We start from the raw sequence: 19,045 nt of genomic DNA on the forward strand, positions 1-19,045 counted from the left end.
TTGATTTCAAAACAATGTTCAGATAAATGGCGGGAGGAATAACATTTGGGAGTGGTTGAACGTAATTATTTTTAAACTTCCAAGGGAAATAACCTATTCTCTTGTTTGTAAATTATTTTTAAGCTTCCAAGGGAAATAACCCATTCCCTCCTTCGTAAATTATTTGGTAAAAATGAAATTGAATATACTTATTTCTTAGTATTTGAACTATTTTAGTTATTTTCTCAATTTATCTAGTACAAGGCTTAAACAAGTTAATACTATTCTCCTAAACAATAGATCTACTTATTTCAGTTAGTAACTTATTCACGGACATAACATTAGTGCTGCTGAGTGTAACATTCTCCAGGAACGCACAAAAGCTTTTTTCATAGTTAATTACTTTGAATTGTTATTATCTCATATCTGATTAGCTTGTTATTACATAACATGTTTCACGATTTTAGTATACATATCTTATTAGTATTTCCTCCTATGTTCTATATACTCTGGAAACATATTAAAGCCCTTTTTGGGGCTACTTTATTTGAATTGTTACTATAGGGTAATTTCATGTTATTACATAACTGACTTCACAATTTGGGTATTCATAACTTATTGGGAATTCCTAAAAACAAGATCCTTCGTAAGACAGTTCAGTATTCTCAATAAATACACAAAAACCGTTTTAAGGGCTACATACTTTGTATTTTTGTTACAGGATTAGCGAAGCAATTATGAGAATGGAACCAAGGGATAAGCCTGCTTTCCTGGGAATTACCAGGCATGTCACCTGATATACATATATATGCTTTCGGTGTAAATGGTTTTATTATATGACGCCGTATTTTACAATCCTGTAAATAATAATAATGGTATTTTTATATAAGCTTAAAGTTTATGGCGTTCACTGTGCAATGACTAAGGAAAATAGTCTAATAATGAGACATATAAGCCCTTGACAGAAAAATGTTGGTTTTCCCATCTGCGTGTAAAAGTAACACAGTCATGTAAACAAAGGGATGTGGGTTCACATCTATGTGGATGGGAAAGCCTCTTTTTTCTGTTGAGGGCTTATATGCCCCATTATTAGACTATTTTCCTTAGTCATTGTACAGTGAACGGCACAAGCTTTAACTTATATAAAAATACCATTATTATTATTCACTGGATTGTAAAATACGCCACTGTATAATAAAGCCATTCGCACCGAAAGCATATATATATATATATATATATATGTGTGTGCTTATTAAAGCCTCAGGCTGACCAAAACCTTGTGAGTGAATTTCATACTCACAAACTGAAAGAAGACTGTCATATATGTGTATGTGTGTGCATGTCTTGTATTTGTACCCCCACCATTGCTTGACAACTGATGTTGCTGTTTACATTCCTGCAACTTAGTGGTTTGGTAAAAGACACTGACAGAATGAGTACTAAGCTTACAAAGAATAAATCCTGTGGTTGATTTCTTCGACCAACGGTGGTGCTTCAGCATGGCCACAGTCACATGACTGAAACAAGTAAAGAAATAAAATTCTATGCCATTTAAATCCCGAGCAAGGCTGGGTATCTCTGCTAGTATATATAATTATATATATATATGAAATTAATACTGGTGGAAATTGAAAACAAAGCACAGGTATTTTCTTGCTTTAAAATGCATTCACCTTTACATACAAATACAATAAAATGATTGATATGAATTGTTTATTGAATTCTAATCCAAAATAAAAAGGAGAAAAATGTTTAGAAAAAAAAGGGTGGGAGAAAGTTTGTTCAGTTTCCATTATCTCATTAATTTGGGCTTCTTTTCTGGCGGAACTTTGGTTCCAGAAGAATTCTGTTTATCATCAGTTTTATCCATTCGATTTTCCACTTTCGTTTCAGGTCTTTCATCTGAAAAAGTAGAGTGGTTATTATTCAATAATTTGTGGTGGCAGTGGTAGATATATATTTTTTCACAAAAATTTTTTATGGTTTAGTCAGGAGGAAGAAGAAACGGGAAACTTGGTTTGGATGCTTGCAAGTGAGTGAGCTCCACTAATCAACAGAGAGAGTGCAAAGAGAGGATTATATACAAAGCAATGGTACAAGCTCAGGTTAACAGAATAATTAAAAAGACATACATACATAAATAAAGATGATGTTAAACATAAGTATTTCTTAAGGTCAAATGATGACCCAGGTGTCTGTTCAACTAAAACATTATCGTTTTTTGTTCCATTTTTATATATTATGAAGGAAGAGAATGAGTGTGTTTATTGTGACTATCACTGGAGAATTTTACCTTCCAAGAATTGAAGTCATTTCTATCTCATATCACTTTGACCAAACTGTGATAGATATAGAAAAGGCATGAGGCCATAAGTCATCAGCTGAAATAAAATATGCAGGATAAAAACCTGGAAAGATGGTCTACTCTAGACCAAACCAATGCATGCCAGCATGAGGGAACAGACATAAAGGCAATGTTGATGATGATATCCATCTTAGCAAGAGTGAGGTTACATTTTATAAATATATGTTTTGACAGAGATAGTAGTGCAGTTACAAAGTTCACTACACAATCAAATGGCATTTGGGCTTCATCCCATATCACACAGTGCATTGTCTACTACAGCGATGGTTTGATCAATACTTTTAGGTGAAATTTTGTACACTGAAAGGGTAGAAACTTCATGTGCGCGCGTGCATGCGTGTGTGAGTAAGTAAGTAACCAAATTCAGGAGCAGTAAGACGCAAAAAAATATTTTTCCCTTTCTCACATCTCCTGAATTTGATTAATTATTATATACTTTCCAACACTGTGAATCATAGATTTTCAGAACCATGGTAATGTTAATATTTATCTACACTCAACTACTGTTTCTATGGTAGCCAAACAACCTGCAGAGAGCTTACAGCAAGAACTGCTTGATTCTTTGAATCCCTATTTCCAGTTGTATACACATAAATAGATGTGTGTGTGTGTGAGAAAGAGAGAGAGAGAGAGAGAGAAGGGGGAGAGTAGGGTAAACAAAAACCAGTACAATTTCTGACCAATCCATAAGAAAGGTCAGGCAGGAAATGTCTAGTTTGAATGAGATTGATGCTTGTGTACAGTGAGGTACGAGGGATGTTCATTAAAGATTTTTCCTGACCCACTTCCCAAGGACTGGGATAATGAAACTTGGTATAATTATTAGTCCTTCTCTACAGCTGTGAAGACCTTATCTGTAGAAATCGGTAGGTTGCATCTGGAGCCAAGACTTTACCTCGGAAATAAGTTCATCATCATCTGAAAAGAGCTTCACCTTCAAAAAGGACTTTATGGTTGGAAAGAGGTGGAAGTCAGGAGAGTAAGGGAAATGAGGAAGCATTTCATAGCCACAGGAGTGTATTTTCATCTGGGCAACATGCACATTGTGAACTGGGGCGTTGTCTTGGAGGAGGTGAACTCCTTTGGTCAGCATGCCACACCTCACTGCAGCACAGAAGCATAATATGCCCCATTGATTGTGGTGCCTTTTGCCAGAAAATCCATCATCACTACTCCATGCTGGTCCCAAAAAACTGTGAGCATCACCTTGCCTGTTGAGAGTTGGACATGAGCCTTCGTTAGAGGTGGTGAGTTAACATGCTTCCATTGTTTTGATTGGACTTTAGTCTCAGGATCATAGTGATGGACCTATATTTCATCCTGTGTGAAAAGTCTACTGAAAAAGTCCTCCTCATTTTCTTGGCATATTGCCAAAAGAGCCTGGGAGCAATTGACTTGATACTGCTTCTGAAAAGGTGTGAGCATCCGGGGATCCATTGTGCAGACAACTTCTGCATGTGCAAATGGTAATGAATGATTTTTTTCCACGGACCCTACACTTATCTTCACTTCTTGGTCTAGTTACTAAATAGTTATGTGACATTCCTCAAAATGGAGGCTTCCACTTTATGGATGGTGTCATCATCAATGGCAGAATGTGGTCTTCCAGGAATAGAAGCAGTTTCCACCGATGTTCAACCACATTTGAACTGGTGATGCCAGTGATTGACTACATTGTATTATGGTGCATCGTCACCATAAACTTCTTTCATCTCATCAAAAGTCTCTTTTGGTGTATGACCTTTCAAGTATAAGAACCTGATCACAGATCTGCTTTCAACTGCCCCCATTATAACACCTTAGTCTACTTCAGCAGCTGTAAAAGACAAATGAATACTTGTAGAAAGCTGCAATTTACAATGTGACATGTAGAGACATGTATGATTATACCTGTACAAGTTCCGTTTCCTGCAATAACCGGAAGTGAATTGAGAAATTTTTATGAACACTCCTCATATCAATTGCATGAAGTGGTTAGAAGTAACAGCATATAGGCCATCAATGTACAAGAGGAAGCTCAAGCAGGGCTTAAATCTATGGCCATGTTTTACAATAAATCCTACTGCTATCTGTATCTGTGGTTGTGTTTGCATAACAAAGTTGAGACATTACCCTTCATTTAAAAAAAAAAAAAAAGCAGTTGAATCAGAAATGGGTTGCTCTACTGAACATCATTAGTTAGGATTGACAAAGAAGAATGAAATTTTTCAAGAAATTACCTTTTTGGTCTGGCTGTGCAGGAGCTGCAAACCGGGGAGGGAACTTTTTGCTCAGTTCAGAAAGTAGTAAATCAACTCGCTGTCGTTGGAATACTGAACTTGGTTCCTCTTTTTTCTTGGAATCTTTTACTTTACTCTTTTCTGTAAAAAGAAAAGTTACTGGATAACTAAGTAATTAAGCAAATTTATACAAAAACAAAAAAACTGTCAAATCAAAAATTATTTAAAAACTATAGATTATTGTAACTGACTTAGTTACGACACAAACAAGTAAAGCTGGGCAGCAATACAATGAAGAAAATAATTTTATGTATTAATTATATGTAATAACATAATCAAAGAAACAGCAACAAATGTGATTAATTCTGGAAGGTTCTTCAATAACGTTTGTAGCAGTTTAAAATATTTGACTCAGACTGGTGCTTATAATAGCTAATGTTTATTCAGCACTGAAAGTATAAACCATTAATTTATTCATAATCTAATAATGTTTTCTTCTCTTTACACGGGCACCAGAGCACACCTTTTAGCGGAGGAGCATAGTTGATTACTCAATTCCTGTTAGATATTTTATTAACCCGGTGCAAATTGCATATGTGTGTGTGTACACACACATATGGCATAGGCATAGCTGTGAGGTTAACTAGTTCACTTGCCAGCCACATGGATCTGGGTCAGTCCCACTATGAGTTATCTGAGGCAAGTTTTCTATTATAACCCCAGGTCAAACAGAGGTTTGTGAATGAATTTGGTGGGGAGAAACTGAAAGAGGCTTTGTGCATGTGTGAGCGACTGCACACGCACATGTCTTTCTCTCTCTCTGAGTTATGACATTGCATAATAGTTGTAAACAAGTTTCGCCATCGTTTGTAGCCAATCTTCTATAAGACATGTCCAACTCTGGGTAAGTATTAACTTGCTTGAAAACAAGTGAGTGTTGGTGATAAGAAAGACATCTAGCCATCTGCTTCAATGAATTCTGTTTGACCCTTTCAAGCATGGAAAAGTTGGCATTAAAATAGTAATGATGATATACATATCTATATGTGTGTGTGTGTGTGTGTGAATGTATGTATACATGTATACACACAAATAGATCCATAGACATATGTTCACAATTAAAGGCTTTAAAATTGAATGATATATACTAATAAGTGAATGCAGAAGAAATAATGTGTGAAACAAGGGAACTTTAAATAATATTTACATAAGTCATTGACAAAGTATGATCAGTAAAATAGAATCATATAAGTTACCTGTTTCTTCTTTATCTTTGAATTCCCACCAATATCCTTTTGATGGATGGTACCGAGCATAACTGAGAGCTGCAAAACGTTTGGGAATTAAACAGTTAAAGGATATTAACATTAGTCCAACAATATATATATATATATATATATAAGAAATATTGAATTTCTAAATCTCTTGTAGAGACATGTACGGTGGTGGGGCGATAGAATAGTTGTATACTGTCAATCTAACAAGAACGTGACAGTAGGGGGTACACCACCGCTGTATAACCCTAGGAAGCATCAAACGCCATCAGGAGGCGTTCGATGCTTCTTAGGGCTATACAGCGGTGGTGTACCCCCTACTGTCACATTCTTGTTAGATTGACAGTATACAACCATTCTATATATATATATATAGAGAGAGAGAGAGAATAAAGAAGCCTGACCTTTGGTCTGATTAACTTGAAAGCAAATGATTGGATGAGAAACCATGAACAGATAATTACAGTGGAATATATTACTAGAGAAGAACAATTTCACAAGGTGCTTAGTATTGGAGTTGATGTGGTGGTGGTAGGTGTTATTGAAAAGAGTAGTAAACACATCAAGCAGGTTTTAATTTAAATATCTTATTCTATAAATAAACAAATATTCAATAGATATATTATTCTTTAGCCAACAAGATATTTAAGAGGTTGCTAGTCAATGTTTGAAGACCTAATGAGTCAAGTAGAAAAGTATTGATTGAGCTCTGAAGAGTCTCAAAGAGACAGTGTTTAACTCTAGTTTTATTGCAGGATGAACCTAGGATATGTTTTCCTCAGGTAAGTCACTACTCTAATGCAGATAACATTACAAGATAATCTGGCACATACATCTGACAAACAAAATAAAGTGTCCCACATGAAACAAAATAAAATTTGATTTCATATGAGGAGTAGATAGTTCAATACCTTATCCACTCAGCCATTTCACTTCTACAAATTAACAATAACTTTACTGCAATTCACATATCTTGGAATGAGATCATTACTATCAATGTTCCAATCTTTACTTGCTTTTGAATGACTACTGTATTCCATGTCTCCACTACTGAACTTTTATGGAGAACATGAACAATGTCAACACCAGCCAAGCAATATCAATAAGAGGACACATGAAGACTAAAATATATTCGCCCACCACAGGTATATGTATATACTGTAAGAGAAGGCATATTTCAACCATAATTGCACAACACCTTGTGCATCTTATTTTATAGCCTTGGGCTCAACAATGCATTGCAAGGGAATTTAGTACACAGAAAAGCAACAAGTTAGTCACACACACACACACATTTGACAGTTACTGTTGATAGTACACTAACTGTGCTTTCAAATTCCTTAGGGATTAAAAAATTTTATTACTTGGGAAAAAAGGGTAAAGGTTGGTGACAGGAAAAGTATTTAGCTATAAAAATCCTGCCTCAAGTACTTCCTCACATAACATTTGCTAGCATAGAAACAAAACAATATGGTGAGCTTCCATAGTTTCTGTCAAGCACACTGCACTCCCAAAATGTCAACTATAACCTCAACCCAAGGCTATAGTAGAAGTCACTTACCCAAAATTCTACTCAGTGGAGCCAAACCTGAAATTATGTGATTGTGAACTGAGCATCTTCACCACGTAGGTATGTCTGTGCCTTAGGCTAAAAAATTCATATAACTGCCAAGTACCATATTGATGAAAAGTACTATTTATTAATGAACTCCAAAAGTCAACAGTTTATTTGTCTCAGATTTTCACATTGGGGATAATAAATCTTATAACTCAATAACTCAAATACTACATCTTCCTGAAATTTATCTCAAGCAGCCCAACCTAGCAGAACCCATCTTTATCTCCATAACAGGAGTTAAATTCAGCACTACAAGCTAGAGATACTCATACATTATACAATATTATATTTATGTGGGAGATAACATCCTTAATGTAGAGGCCTCACTCCTAAGTTTTTTAAGCAGATAAAATTACACTCAATGAAAGGAAGTATCATTAATCATCACCATTGTTTAACATCCATCTTCCATGCTGGCATGGGTTGGACAGTTTGACAGGAGCTGCCCAGGCAAGAGCCTGCACTAGACTTTTCTGTCTACTTTGGCAGGGATTTTATGGCTGAATGCCCTTCCTAATACCAATCACCCATCAGAATGGACTGAGTGCTTTTTACGTGGCACAAGCACAGGCGAGATCAGTTTTGGAAAGGTTTTTATAGCTGGATGCCCTTCCAAATGCCAACCACTTTACAGAGTAAACTGGACGCTTTTTACGTGGCATCAGAACTCTTAGTAATATTAATAGAACACATCTCTCCGAACTTAGAGAATGAGATGTGTGTTCTATTAATATTAATGATAATTTTTGTCAACATAGGTAAGGAAGACAACACTGAGATCCAAATTGATTAAAAATTTTATACAGTAGTTATATAGTTAAGAGCAGGAAAAGGTAGCTATCCCTGGTACAAGATGCTTTCAATGAGAGGTTAGTTTTGGATTAATCATACATAAAGCCTTACCTTCTGTAAATGCTGACTGCAAACTGTGAACAGTGTTTAACTGAAAAAGAAACACAGTCATTGGAGCAAAGTATGCTTTAAATGTTTGATAGAGGGAAAGAGAGAAGGGACAAAAGGACAATAAAAACAGAAGACACATAATAAGCATGATATTAAAGTAAGCAAGAAAATAAAATGCTTTGTAACAGCTGTAAGTAATGGTTGTATTGGTAGCATGTAATAGTAGTATTAGTAACAAGAGCACTAAAAACGACAAATAAAGGTCTCTTTATTCTGTAGACTAATGAGCAGGAATGAAAGTTTCCTAACTTGTCTTAAAAACTTGTGATACATACATTTAACCGATGAAAACGCAGTTTATTATTTGTACCCATGGTTAGTCAGTGGAAATGGACTAGTACCCAGACTTTTTTTTAACCCCCCACTCTTAGGCTGGGGGATGAATATAACTAGAAGAGATTAATATAGTTAACTTTCTGTTTCAATTATTAAAGGTCCTTTTTGGTGGTAAACATGGTTAAGGGGTTACTTCCAGAAGTATGTTGCTTTTAGAAGAAACATTGGTTCAACTCTTTAGCATTCAGATTACTCACTCAAATGCAATGCTTATTTATTCACATTGTTTTGAATTCATCATGCATTATCTCATACTCTTGAAATTTCAATGTTGTGATTGATTGTTTTTAAAATGACATTGTAGATAGATGTGAGAAGTCATATCTGACATGTTTAAATGCAAAATGATTAAAATTCTTAGTATGGCACAAGGAAAATGAGAAACAATAAATAAGACAAGAAGTGATAAGGGTACGTTGAGAGAATTTAGGTGATGATGGTATATATTCAGTTCTAAAAAAAAGAAAGCCTAAATTGTATAATTAAGTAATAATTACCATTCTGGAGTTGACTACTGAACCTAAATCTGGTGCCTGGTAGACAATACCAGCACTGATGTAATAGTCAGCAAGAGGTGTAACTGGAAAAGAAAACAAAAGGAGTCAATAATTTTAGACTAAAAGGGGAACAAAACAAAATTGCAACATGATTTTGGTGCTTAGGAATGTGGATCCTTTGTAAACACAGATCTAGCAGTAAATGTAATGTGTAAAATCCTTCTCATAAGAGGAGAAATTTTTAAAGAGTCCAGAGCTTAATTCCCATTTAATCATGTGAAACAATGAAATATAAGTCTACCCTTAGATATGATGCTTGTCAATATTATACCTGTCAAAAAAACAGTGAACTGGCAGAATGCTTAACAGTATTTTTTTGTTGTTACATTCTAAGTTCAAATTCTGCCAAGGTCAACTTTGCCTTTCATCCTTTTGGGGTTGATAAAATAAGTACCAGTTGAATGCTGGGGTCAATGTAATTGACTTACTCCTCCCTCAAAATTGCTGGCCTTGTGCCAAAATTTGAAATCAATATGATACCTGTCAAAGATAACACTCCCAAATGTCCTGATATCTATTCTCAACAGTTAGGTAAACTAAATGATGTAGACAAATGTGACTTGTTCAGAAGCAGGTAAGAACATCAGTAGAAGATCTGAACTCCCTCTGTGCAGGTATCCACAGTCAACTCATCACTACTAGATTTAGCAGTGAACTGATATGCTGACAATGAATAATGTCATAGACACAGCTGACACTGACACACTTGAAACAGCTGATGTTGATGCAGTAGGCTGTTTGTTTGTATGCATAAATGCAGGTAAATACACACTCACACATGCATGGAAGAGAGGAGGAAAGAAGGTAGTTGGAAGGGAGGGGATGTAATATTTGCTAATTCTGCTCTCAGCAGCCAAGATAGGGAGCAGGGGCAAGGCCCTACATGTGGACAAGCATAACTAAGTTGTTTTAGGATATCATTTTTGCTGTAATGGACAGGTCTTCTCAAGCACAGCAAAACACCAATCATTTTGGTCCTTTGTCATCTCCTCTGTAAAGTTCAGTATCTTGAGATCAGCCCGTAATACTTTGTCTTATGGTCTTCCTGGGTCTCCAAAAGTTTCATCACATTAGTACACAAAGTACCCTTCTTTGACAATTCACAAAAACAATGAAATAGCAACAGAATATGGAAGAGGAATTTACCTTGGGTTGGTGAATGCCGGTGTTGTTTCCGTATGACATAGAGAATAGGTTCTTGGACATGGAGCAACTCATATTCCAACCCAGTCATTGAGCTGCAATGGAAAAAAATTACAGAAATTGGTGGGTAAAATCCTTACAAAAAAAAAAAAATTTGAAGGGCAACTAAAACCCCAGATTTAACAATTTAAATTATAAATTGACACAAAATGCAATATACACATATACACACATACTCACAAATATTCTAGGCTACATCTAAAAGGTCATTTGAATGATTAGCAAAGAATATTGGATGTTCTTCCAGTGTACCATCTATATTAATTGGTGTAGTGGGAGTGACAGCATCTCAGTTATGGCCGTTCTATCAAATGATACAAATACCATTAGAAGTTACCAAACAACCATAAAAAAAACCCCTCAATCCTCAATAAAATAGGGTTAGTATATAGAGAAGAAAGGTAATACAGCTGTTTAAAGTTCTATGAGAATAATGAAAACATGTTTCAGCAAGGGATATTGAATGAAAGGGTCTCCTCATGGTTATTTAAACTGCAAGAGCTAGCAGTCAAATCTGCCTAAAATTACACTATCCTCTTAAAGAATAACACACTGGGTAATGTCTAAATACAGTGAGACCAAATAGAAAGAAGACAAAATGGTCTCAGATGAAACATTTTTGGCATAAATTTGCTTAAGGCTGACCTGAGATATCTAAACAACAGCAAAACTTGTCAACAGACCTTGTGAGAGATTCATAATTCATTTTCCATGCTCACATGGGTTATATAAGTATATTATTTGAGGTGTTGTTTTGCAGCTGGATGCCTTTCCTGTTGCTAACCTCACATGTTTTTCAACATCACTCACCACACTTTCATACAAACGACCACAGATGTAGACAAATACACAGACATGCGCATGCACATACACAAAAACTTAAAATGAGTCTTCTCTCAGTTTTTGTCAAACAAATTCACTCACCAGGCTTTGGCTAGTCTGTGACGATAGAAGATATTTGCCTCATGTGCATACTACCATTATGGTTTCTTATTATTCACTTTTATAGCAAGGCAAACTGGACAGATATGTTAGGAACAATATAATATGAACTTTGGCAAAAAGCCTAGTACTTACCAATGTAGTCAATTGAGTGTTTAAAAAGGTAATGCCTTTGAAAAATACAGGCTAGTTATATGGATAGCTAGAGAAGGTGATGTTTTCTCTCTCTCTCTCTCTCTCTCTCACACACACACACACAGAAAAGTATAAAATCCATCTATAATGATAATCTAGGTTACAACTCACCTCAATTGCTCTGGGTTTAAGTGCTGCATTTTCACATTCTCATTGTTGCATGTTCTATCATAGAATGGATTAGTTCGTTCAGAAAAATAATCCAATACATTGGAGGAGTTTAACATGGGTATCCATGCACTATTTTGCCAGGAGATTCCAAGAGATTCTGAGGAAATTGAAAAAGTAAAGTTCTCATAAGTTTAAGAGAGTGGAATTTATAACATGTCTTTGTATGTGTGTGTGTATTAGTTTGATTGCTATTAAAGCTAGAGAAGTTTGAGTTTTTCCTTCTTTCTCTATGTTTATTCTATAATGCTTTCAACATCAATTTAAAACAGACTATTCTATACATATACTTCATTTGATTAGATTTGAATTAAGAACCATTATTTATAAAGTTTCAGTACTATTTATCCGCTATGGTACAGCTGATAAGGAATAAGAGAGTCAATAAGTAGTAGACAACCAGCCTGTGGTCACTAGTACTTCATTGTCTATTGTAACTTAACTCTCAAATGGCTAACTATAAATAAACACTTCAGCATACAGACAAGTATTTTGTTAACACTAAAATTAAGGCATCTATATCAAACTGGTGAGCAAGGGTTTCATAACACATCAGCTTGTCATTCACATATAATAGTAAACTGAATCCATGAATTAAGCTTTGACACTACTGTCTAAAGAATGTAACCTTAAAGTAGTGTCAATAATAGCTGTTTATATTTCTGGAATAATGAAAGACTCCAGCTACTCTAGAATAAAATGCTATATTTGGAAACAGCAGTTCCACAAGACAGTGCCTTGGATTACAGATAAAGGAAGCCAGTATTTACAATCCAAATGCTACAGGAAGACACTGAACTGGAACCTATTTCACATTCTTAGTATCATCTCATACCAATTTATTTTCTATTGAGCACCCCTTTCTCCTAAACACCTCATATCTGCCTTCAAAGTCTCCTCCATCTTAATTCATCACAATTTCCACCTCTAAATTCCTCTGATCAATGGCCTCTATCTCTGTCACTGTGCAGCCCTCTCTCACCCACTGCCCCACACTTCACAGCATCTCCTTAATTTCTCATGTTACTCCACTTCCTACCTTTTTTTTGTAGTGTTACTCATCTCCTCCTCGACCCATTCCTATTTCTTTCACCTTAACTGCAGAGTCATCATTGACTGCATTCACCTGTATCCCCATCTCTAACTATTTATTATTCTCCTTTCACATTCGGATCCTCTGTCTATATCCTTTCTTATACTCACCTTGTACATTAAGGGTGTGCTCTAAATATATCATCATCTCGTTTCTCTCTCTTCACTGGGATAGCCATGTATCTCCTCTACAGCAAGACACTTGTTTTTGTCCCTCTATCATACTTCACAAGACTTCTTCTAAGTTACTAGGTAACCTCACCAATGCCAGTCTTGCTTGGCTCTCATTCTTTATTTCACTAAATTCTGCCATGTCTATTACTTCTATTAATGAACCACGCTATTCAAAGAGAATGATCAAGCCACTGACTTGATCTGTGATTCATAATTTTGCCATTTCATAGTTCTTTGTTGCTAAAAGGAAGATGAATGTTCTGATAGTGTTAACAACTGATGTATCATGGTATGTTCTTTCCCCTTACCTAAGCTGAAAGTTAAGCTATATCTAATTGTTGAATGAAGTCTTTAGTGAGATTCAAGGGCCCACAGCGATTTAACGCATTGCCAAAACATGTGAGGGATCTTTATGGAGTTAGGGTAGATGTTTTCGAGAAACAACTTGACCTCCTGCTATCGAAGGTCCCAGATGAACCAATATCGAGGAAAGAGACTCAAAAGAGTGCAGCAGTGTTGAACTCCTTCCTTCGCTAAAAGCTGATCACATAAGATTGGCCATTGAAAAGGTGATTACACTCGCAGTGCCCCAGCATGACCACAGCCTTAGGGCTGAAACGCGTAAAAGAATATATATATATATATATACACACACTCTAATGAGGGAGCTTCTATATGGTCGTGCAAAATGCTACAAATAGTAACCAAAATCTCCCTTGAATACCACCTTATCTTAAAGGGCGGATACATTACATAATACAGTCTTATCTACCCAACAAATACAAAATGGTAAAGGCTGGAATGCCTCTAATCACAAATTTAATTCACTATATATATTTAGGCTTGGTTGTGTGCTTAAGTTTGCAATCACATAATTTTAGGTTCAGTCTCAACTTACATCATACCACATTGGGCAAATGTCCTGTTTTGTGAGTGAATTCAGACTGAAATTGCGTGGAAGCCAACCGTGCGTGCATTTGTTTTTCACCGCTTCACAAACGGTCTCGGTCTGTGTTCCCGTAACTTAGCAGTTCGACAAAAAGGACAATAAAATAAGTACCGAGGCCCATTTGATCAACTAAAACATTCCAAGTAGTGCCCCAGCATAGCAGCAGTCAAAGGACTGTGATGATATATATATATCTCTTATTATAAAAGGCAGATTTTATCTGCCTCCCTTTGTAACTTATAGAAATCTACAATATAGGATTTCTTCAATTACAATTTACCTAGCATTTTTAAGAGTAGAATGCATCGGGTCATGCCAGGTCCAGTTTTTAAAATTTAAACTCCAATTAAGCAAAATTTACAGAAAACTCACATTCTGGTGTGTATGTCAAATGCTTTTCTTAGTCTGGTTTACAGCACACGCAAACGCACACACACAGTGTGCAACGAATAAAGTGAAACTAGATGTAATATTTAAAAAGAAAGCAGCAAACAGAAACAAATAAATACATAATGATTTACTCCTCACACAATTTCTTCAATTAGACTTTACCTATGATTTTTCAAAGAACTTTCATTGGTTCATGCCATACAAAATTTCTTTCAATTTCACCCCCAATTAAGACAAAATTCGAGAAAACTCAATATTTTAACATTTCACTTTGAAGCCTTTACTCTGCCTATTACTCCCACTTCCTCTTTAGACACATAGACACGCTAATATATACGACAGTGTCAATTGTTGACAGACATTGTAAGCTAACGTGTGTGTGTGTGTGTGTGTGTGCGTGTGTGTCTGCATGTGTGTGAGGGTGCGTGTGTATGTGCGTGTGTGTGTGATAGGGACGACCCATTCAGACTGGTCATCCTTTTTGCTAGAAGATCACCTATGCTACACCACTGGTTTTCAGTTCATATTAATCAAATTAATATTCACAAGAAGAAGGACTATTCATTATAATACATCAGTTCCATCGGACAACTGCACAAACATTTGCCATTTTACACATGTATGTAAACAAATTCCTTTCTTTTAGAATTTCAATTCATTTACTTTTTCAATTCATACAAAGTTATTTAGGACGAATATAACATCTAAAGTTATCTCTAAGAAGCAGAAAGATCGCCCAAAAGTGTATATAGATATTTAAATGTATTCATATATTCATCTATACACACATGTATGTATAACGTGTGTGTATATATTTCCATAGAGGTAACCATTCACTCCGCACAAAGTTTTTTAGGACGAAAATAACATCTAAAGTTATCTTTAAGTAGCAGTCACCCAAAAGTGTATATAGACACACACATGTATGTATAATGTGTGTGTATATATTTCCATAGAGGTAACCATTCACTCCATACAAAGTTATTTAGGACGAATATAAGATCTAAAGTTATCTCTAAGAAACAGAAAGATCGCCCAAAAGTGTATATAGATATTTAAATGTATTTATATATTCATCTATACACACAAGTATGTATAATGTGTGTGTATATATTTCCATACACGTAACCATTCACACCATACAAAGTTTTTTAGGACGAAAATAACATCTAAAGTTATTTCTAAGAAGCAGAAAGATCGTCCAAAAGTGTATATAGATATTTAAATGTATTTATATATTCATCTATGCACACATGTATGTATAATGTGTGTGTATATATTTCCATACACGTAACCATTCACTCCGCACAAAGTTTTTTAGGACGAAAATAACATCTAAAGTTATCTCTAAGAAGCAGAAAGATCGTCCAAAAGTGTATATAGATATTTAAATGTATTTATATATTCATCTATGCACACATGTATGTATAATGTGTGTGTATATATTTCCATAGAGGTAACCATTCACTCCGCACAAAGTTTTTTAGGACGAAAATAACATCTAAAGTTATCTCTAAGAAGCAGAAAGATCGTCCAAAAGTGTATATAGATATTTAAATGTATTTATATATTCATCTATACACACATGTATGTATAATGTGTGTGTATATATTTCCATAGAGGTAACCATTCACTCCATACAAAGTTTTTTAGGACGAAAATCTTTATATATAAAAGAAAGGTTGTGTGTCTGTCTACTCCGATTTAGATTCCTAACAACTCCCACATTTTGCGATGCAGTTTAACCAAAACCGAGTATCTTATAGTCGTGATTCATATCGAGCCCTTCTGGGTATTAGCGCGCGTCTACGATGAGTCTACGATTTTAAAAATGATTTATCATCATTTTTTCCCATTTTAATGCATTTTTTAAAATAAAGGGAAGTAACTCTCAAACTTCACACCAATATGCGTGCTCATATGCGACGTAATATCACATCAGCAGCAGTTCCTCACACCCTCATTGCACTTGGCGAAGGCAAAATACCAGGGGATGAAAATGGTAATATTGCCATCGATTCCATTTGTACCATTGTTAAGACGCCTTCTGATGCAGTGTTCCAAGATCTACAAGCTAATTATCAGAATATGGATTGGATTGGCAAAAAGGCTATACTGGCCCCGAGGAATAAAACTGTTCACCATATTAATGATGAAATGCTAAAACTCATTCCTGGGGAAGTCTATGTATATCAGTCTATCGATACAACTCCTGACCCAGAGGACGTCATCAACTATCCAATAGAGGTACTCAATTCCTTTGAGCACCCCGGACTACCACCACACATTCTCAAACTTAAAGTTGGTGCCCCTATAATGCTCATCAGAAATTTGGTTCCCCCAAAACAATGCAATGGCACACGTTTGATCGTTAAGTCCTTATCTCCCAGCGTAAACTTATATCAATATTTGCCTGAATAATCATCATCATTCAGTGCAATCATTAACAGTACTTTCAAGTAATTCAGCCCCGAGCAACGCCGGGCAATTCTGCTAGTCTTATTATAAAAGGCAGATTTTATCTGCCTCCCTTTGGGAGTTATACAAATCTACAATATAGGATTTCTTCAATTACAATTTACCTAGCATTTTTAAGAGTACAATGCATCGCGTCATGCCAGGTCCAGTTTTTAAAATTTAAACTCCAATTAAGCAAAATTTACAGAAAACTCACATTCTGGTGTGTGTGTCAAATGCTTTTCTTAGTCTGGTTTACACCACACGCAAACGCACACACACAGTGTGCGACGAATAAAATGAAAGTAAATAGCGACAGAGTGATTTGAGGAAGACTAAAGTGAAAGTATTTAAACCACTACTCAAAAAAAAAAAAAAACACAGCAAACAGAAACAAATAAATACACAATTTCTTCAATTAGAGTTTACCTAAGATTTTTCAGAGTACTTCAGTGGGTGATGCCATAAAAATTTCTTTCAATTTTACCACCAATTAAGACAAAATTCGAGAAAACTCAATATTTTAACATATCACTCCGAAAGCATTGATGTACATGTGTGCGTGCGTGAGTGTGTGTGTGTCATTCCTCACACACACGCATACACATACATATACAACTACATATAACTACATACAAACACGTGTGCGTTTGTTATTAGTAAAAAAGGCGCCAAATCACAACTCACTTATCATTCCAATACATTTGCAAAGACACACGGACGGACAGAAAAGGTAAGTTGGTTTTTATTTTACTCATTTCCTATTGTGTTTTCAAAATTTGTAATTCTGACAAAAAATGGATACGAATTTCATTATATCAAGCAGCTAGTCAGAATTCGAAGGATTTTCTACTGAAGACCTTCATAAATCTAACTCTATGACTGAAAAAAAAAAGCATCTTTATATAAGAGTGAAGTTGTGTGTCTGTCTCCTACGATTTAGATTCCTAACTACTCCCACATTTTGCGGTGCAGTTTAACCAAAAGCGGGTATCTTATAGTCGTGATTCATATCGAGCCCTTCTGGGTATTAGCGTGCGTCTACGATGAGTCTCCGATTTAAAAAAAATTTACCATCATATTTTTCCATTTTAATGCATTTTTTCGCTTTTATATAAGGGAAGTAACTCTCTAAAAATATCTACGATGTGTCAACGATTTAAAAAAAATTTACCTTAATTTTTTTTCAATTTTTAATGCATTTTTTTGCTATATTTTGGCTATAACTCTCTAAAAATGCTTATATAGTTATTTCCCTTACAACCCGAGCAACGCCGGGCGATAATGCTAGTATATATATATATATATTCATTCTAAGCTACTGGTGAACAATATTTGCTTCAATTTTTTCATAGCAGTTTATTAATATCATGTCGAGCACTAATGTCACATTGTGCCATAAGAACATTAAATGCGATATTCTGATAAGTCGACCAAATATGACTCGCTGTAGCACAAGACCGTCAGATTTGAAACTGTCAGACAAGAATGTAAATAATGATAAATTGAGACATTGGAAGAGATGCTGCGATGTTTCCAACTGAATGGTTTGAAACCGGGTTGCAAAATCAGTTTTTTAATTCCTTTTGTAAGAGAAGGGTATGATGTGCTGATATTTATGTTTTTGACAAGGCAATTTCTTTTCTTTTTTTTTTTCTTTGACTTAGGTGAAACAGTTCAAACAAACGACCGAAACATTCAGACTCCGTGATAGTAAATATTTCCGGTATGTTTACATCTCTTTTTCATATATATTAATTCAGAAATTAGAATTAATTAAACGTACGATATTAAAAGTGCAATATCGTAGATACACTGAAAAACAAATGGTGGCGAAATTAAAGCAACTAACACAAAAATAGAGTTAAACAAGATAACTAACCTTTCTCAGCCATTCTTCTCTTCGTTCGGGACACACCGTCGAAGTAGTCGGCACTAAATGTAGTTGTTTGTTATTTTCTCATATTATTTCTTTTTATTCATAATTTCCAGTTTTTACAATTAAAAAACACTATTCAAATTATTTATATAGTTTCATATTCTTATTCACACTTTAATATTTTGTATTGGGAACATAATAATTGTACTAATTTGTATATAATACTCGTTTTATTCCATCTAATTGGATATGTACGGTGACAATTTACTTTCAAAATTGAACAAA

The 19,045-nt window shown here is 35.1% G+C and overlaps 1 protein-coding gene across 1 annotated transcript; it reads right to left on the reverse strand.

The window, feature by feature from the left end:
• Positions 1–1,675: 1,675 nt before the first annotated feature.
• LOC115217020 (mediator of RNA polymerase II transcription subunit 6) lies at positions 1,676–18,910 on the reverse strand. Its single transcript, XM_029786554.2, has 8 exons — positions 18,764–18,910; positions 11,763–11,919; positions 10,458–10,549; positions 9,252–9,334; positions 8,359–8,398; positions 5,820–5,888; positions 4,564–4,704; positions 1,676–1,881 (listed from the first exon to the last, which is right to left on the reverse strand). The coding sequence occupies exons 1-8, from the start codon at positions 18,774–18,776 to the stop codon at positions 1,772–1,774; spliced, it is 705 nt and encodes a 234-aa protein (XP_029642414.1). The 5' UTR covers positions 18,777–18,910; the 3' UTR covers positions 1,676–1,771.
• Between the last annotated feature and the right edge of the window lie 135 nt (positions 18,911–19,045).

The sequence above is a fragment of the Octopus sinensis genome, linkage group LG11 (genome assembly GCF_006345805.1).
Source record: "Octopus sinensis linkage group LG11, ASM634580v1, whole genome shotgun sequence".
Taxonomy (NCBI): Eukaryota; Metazoa; Mollusca; class Cephalopoda; order Octopoda; family Octopodidae; genus Octopus; species Octopus sinensis.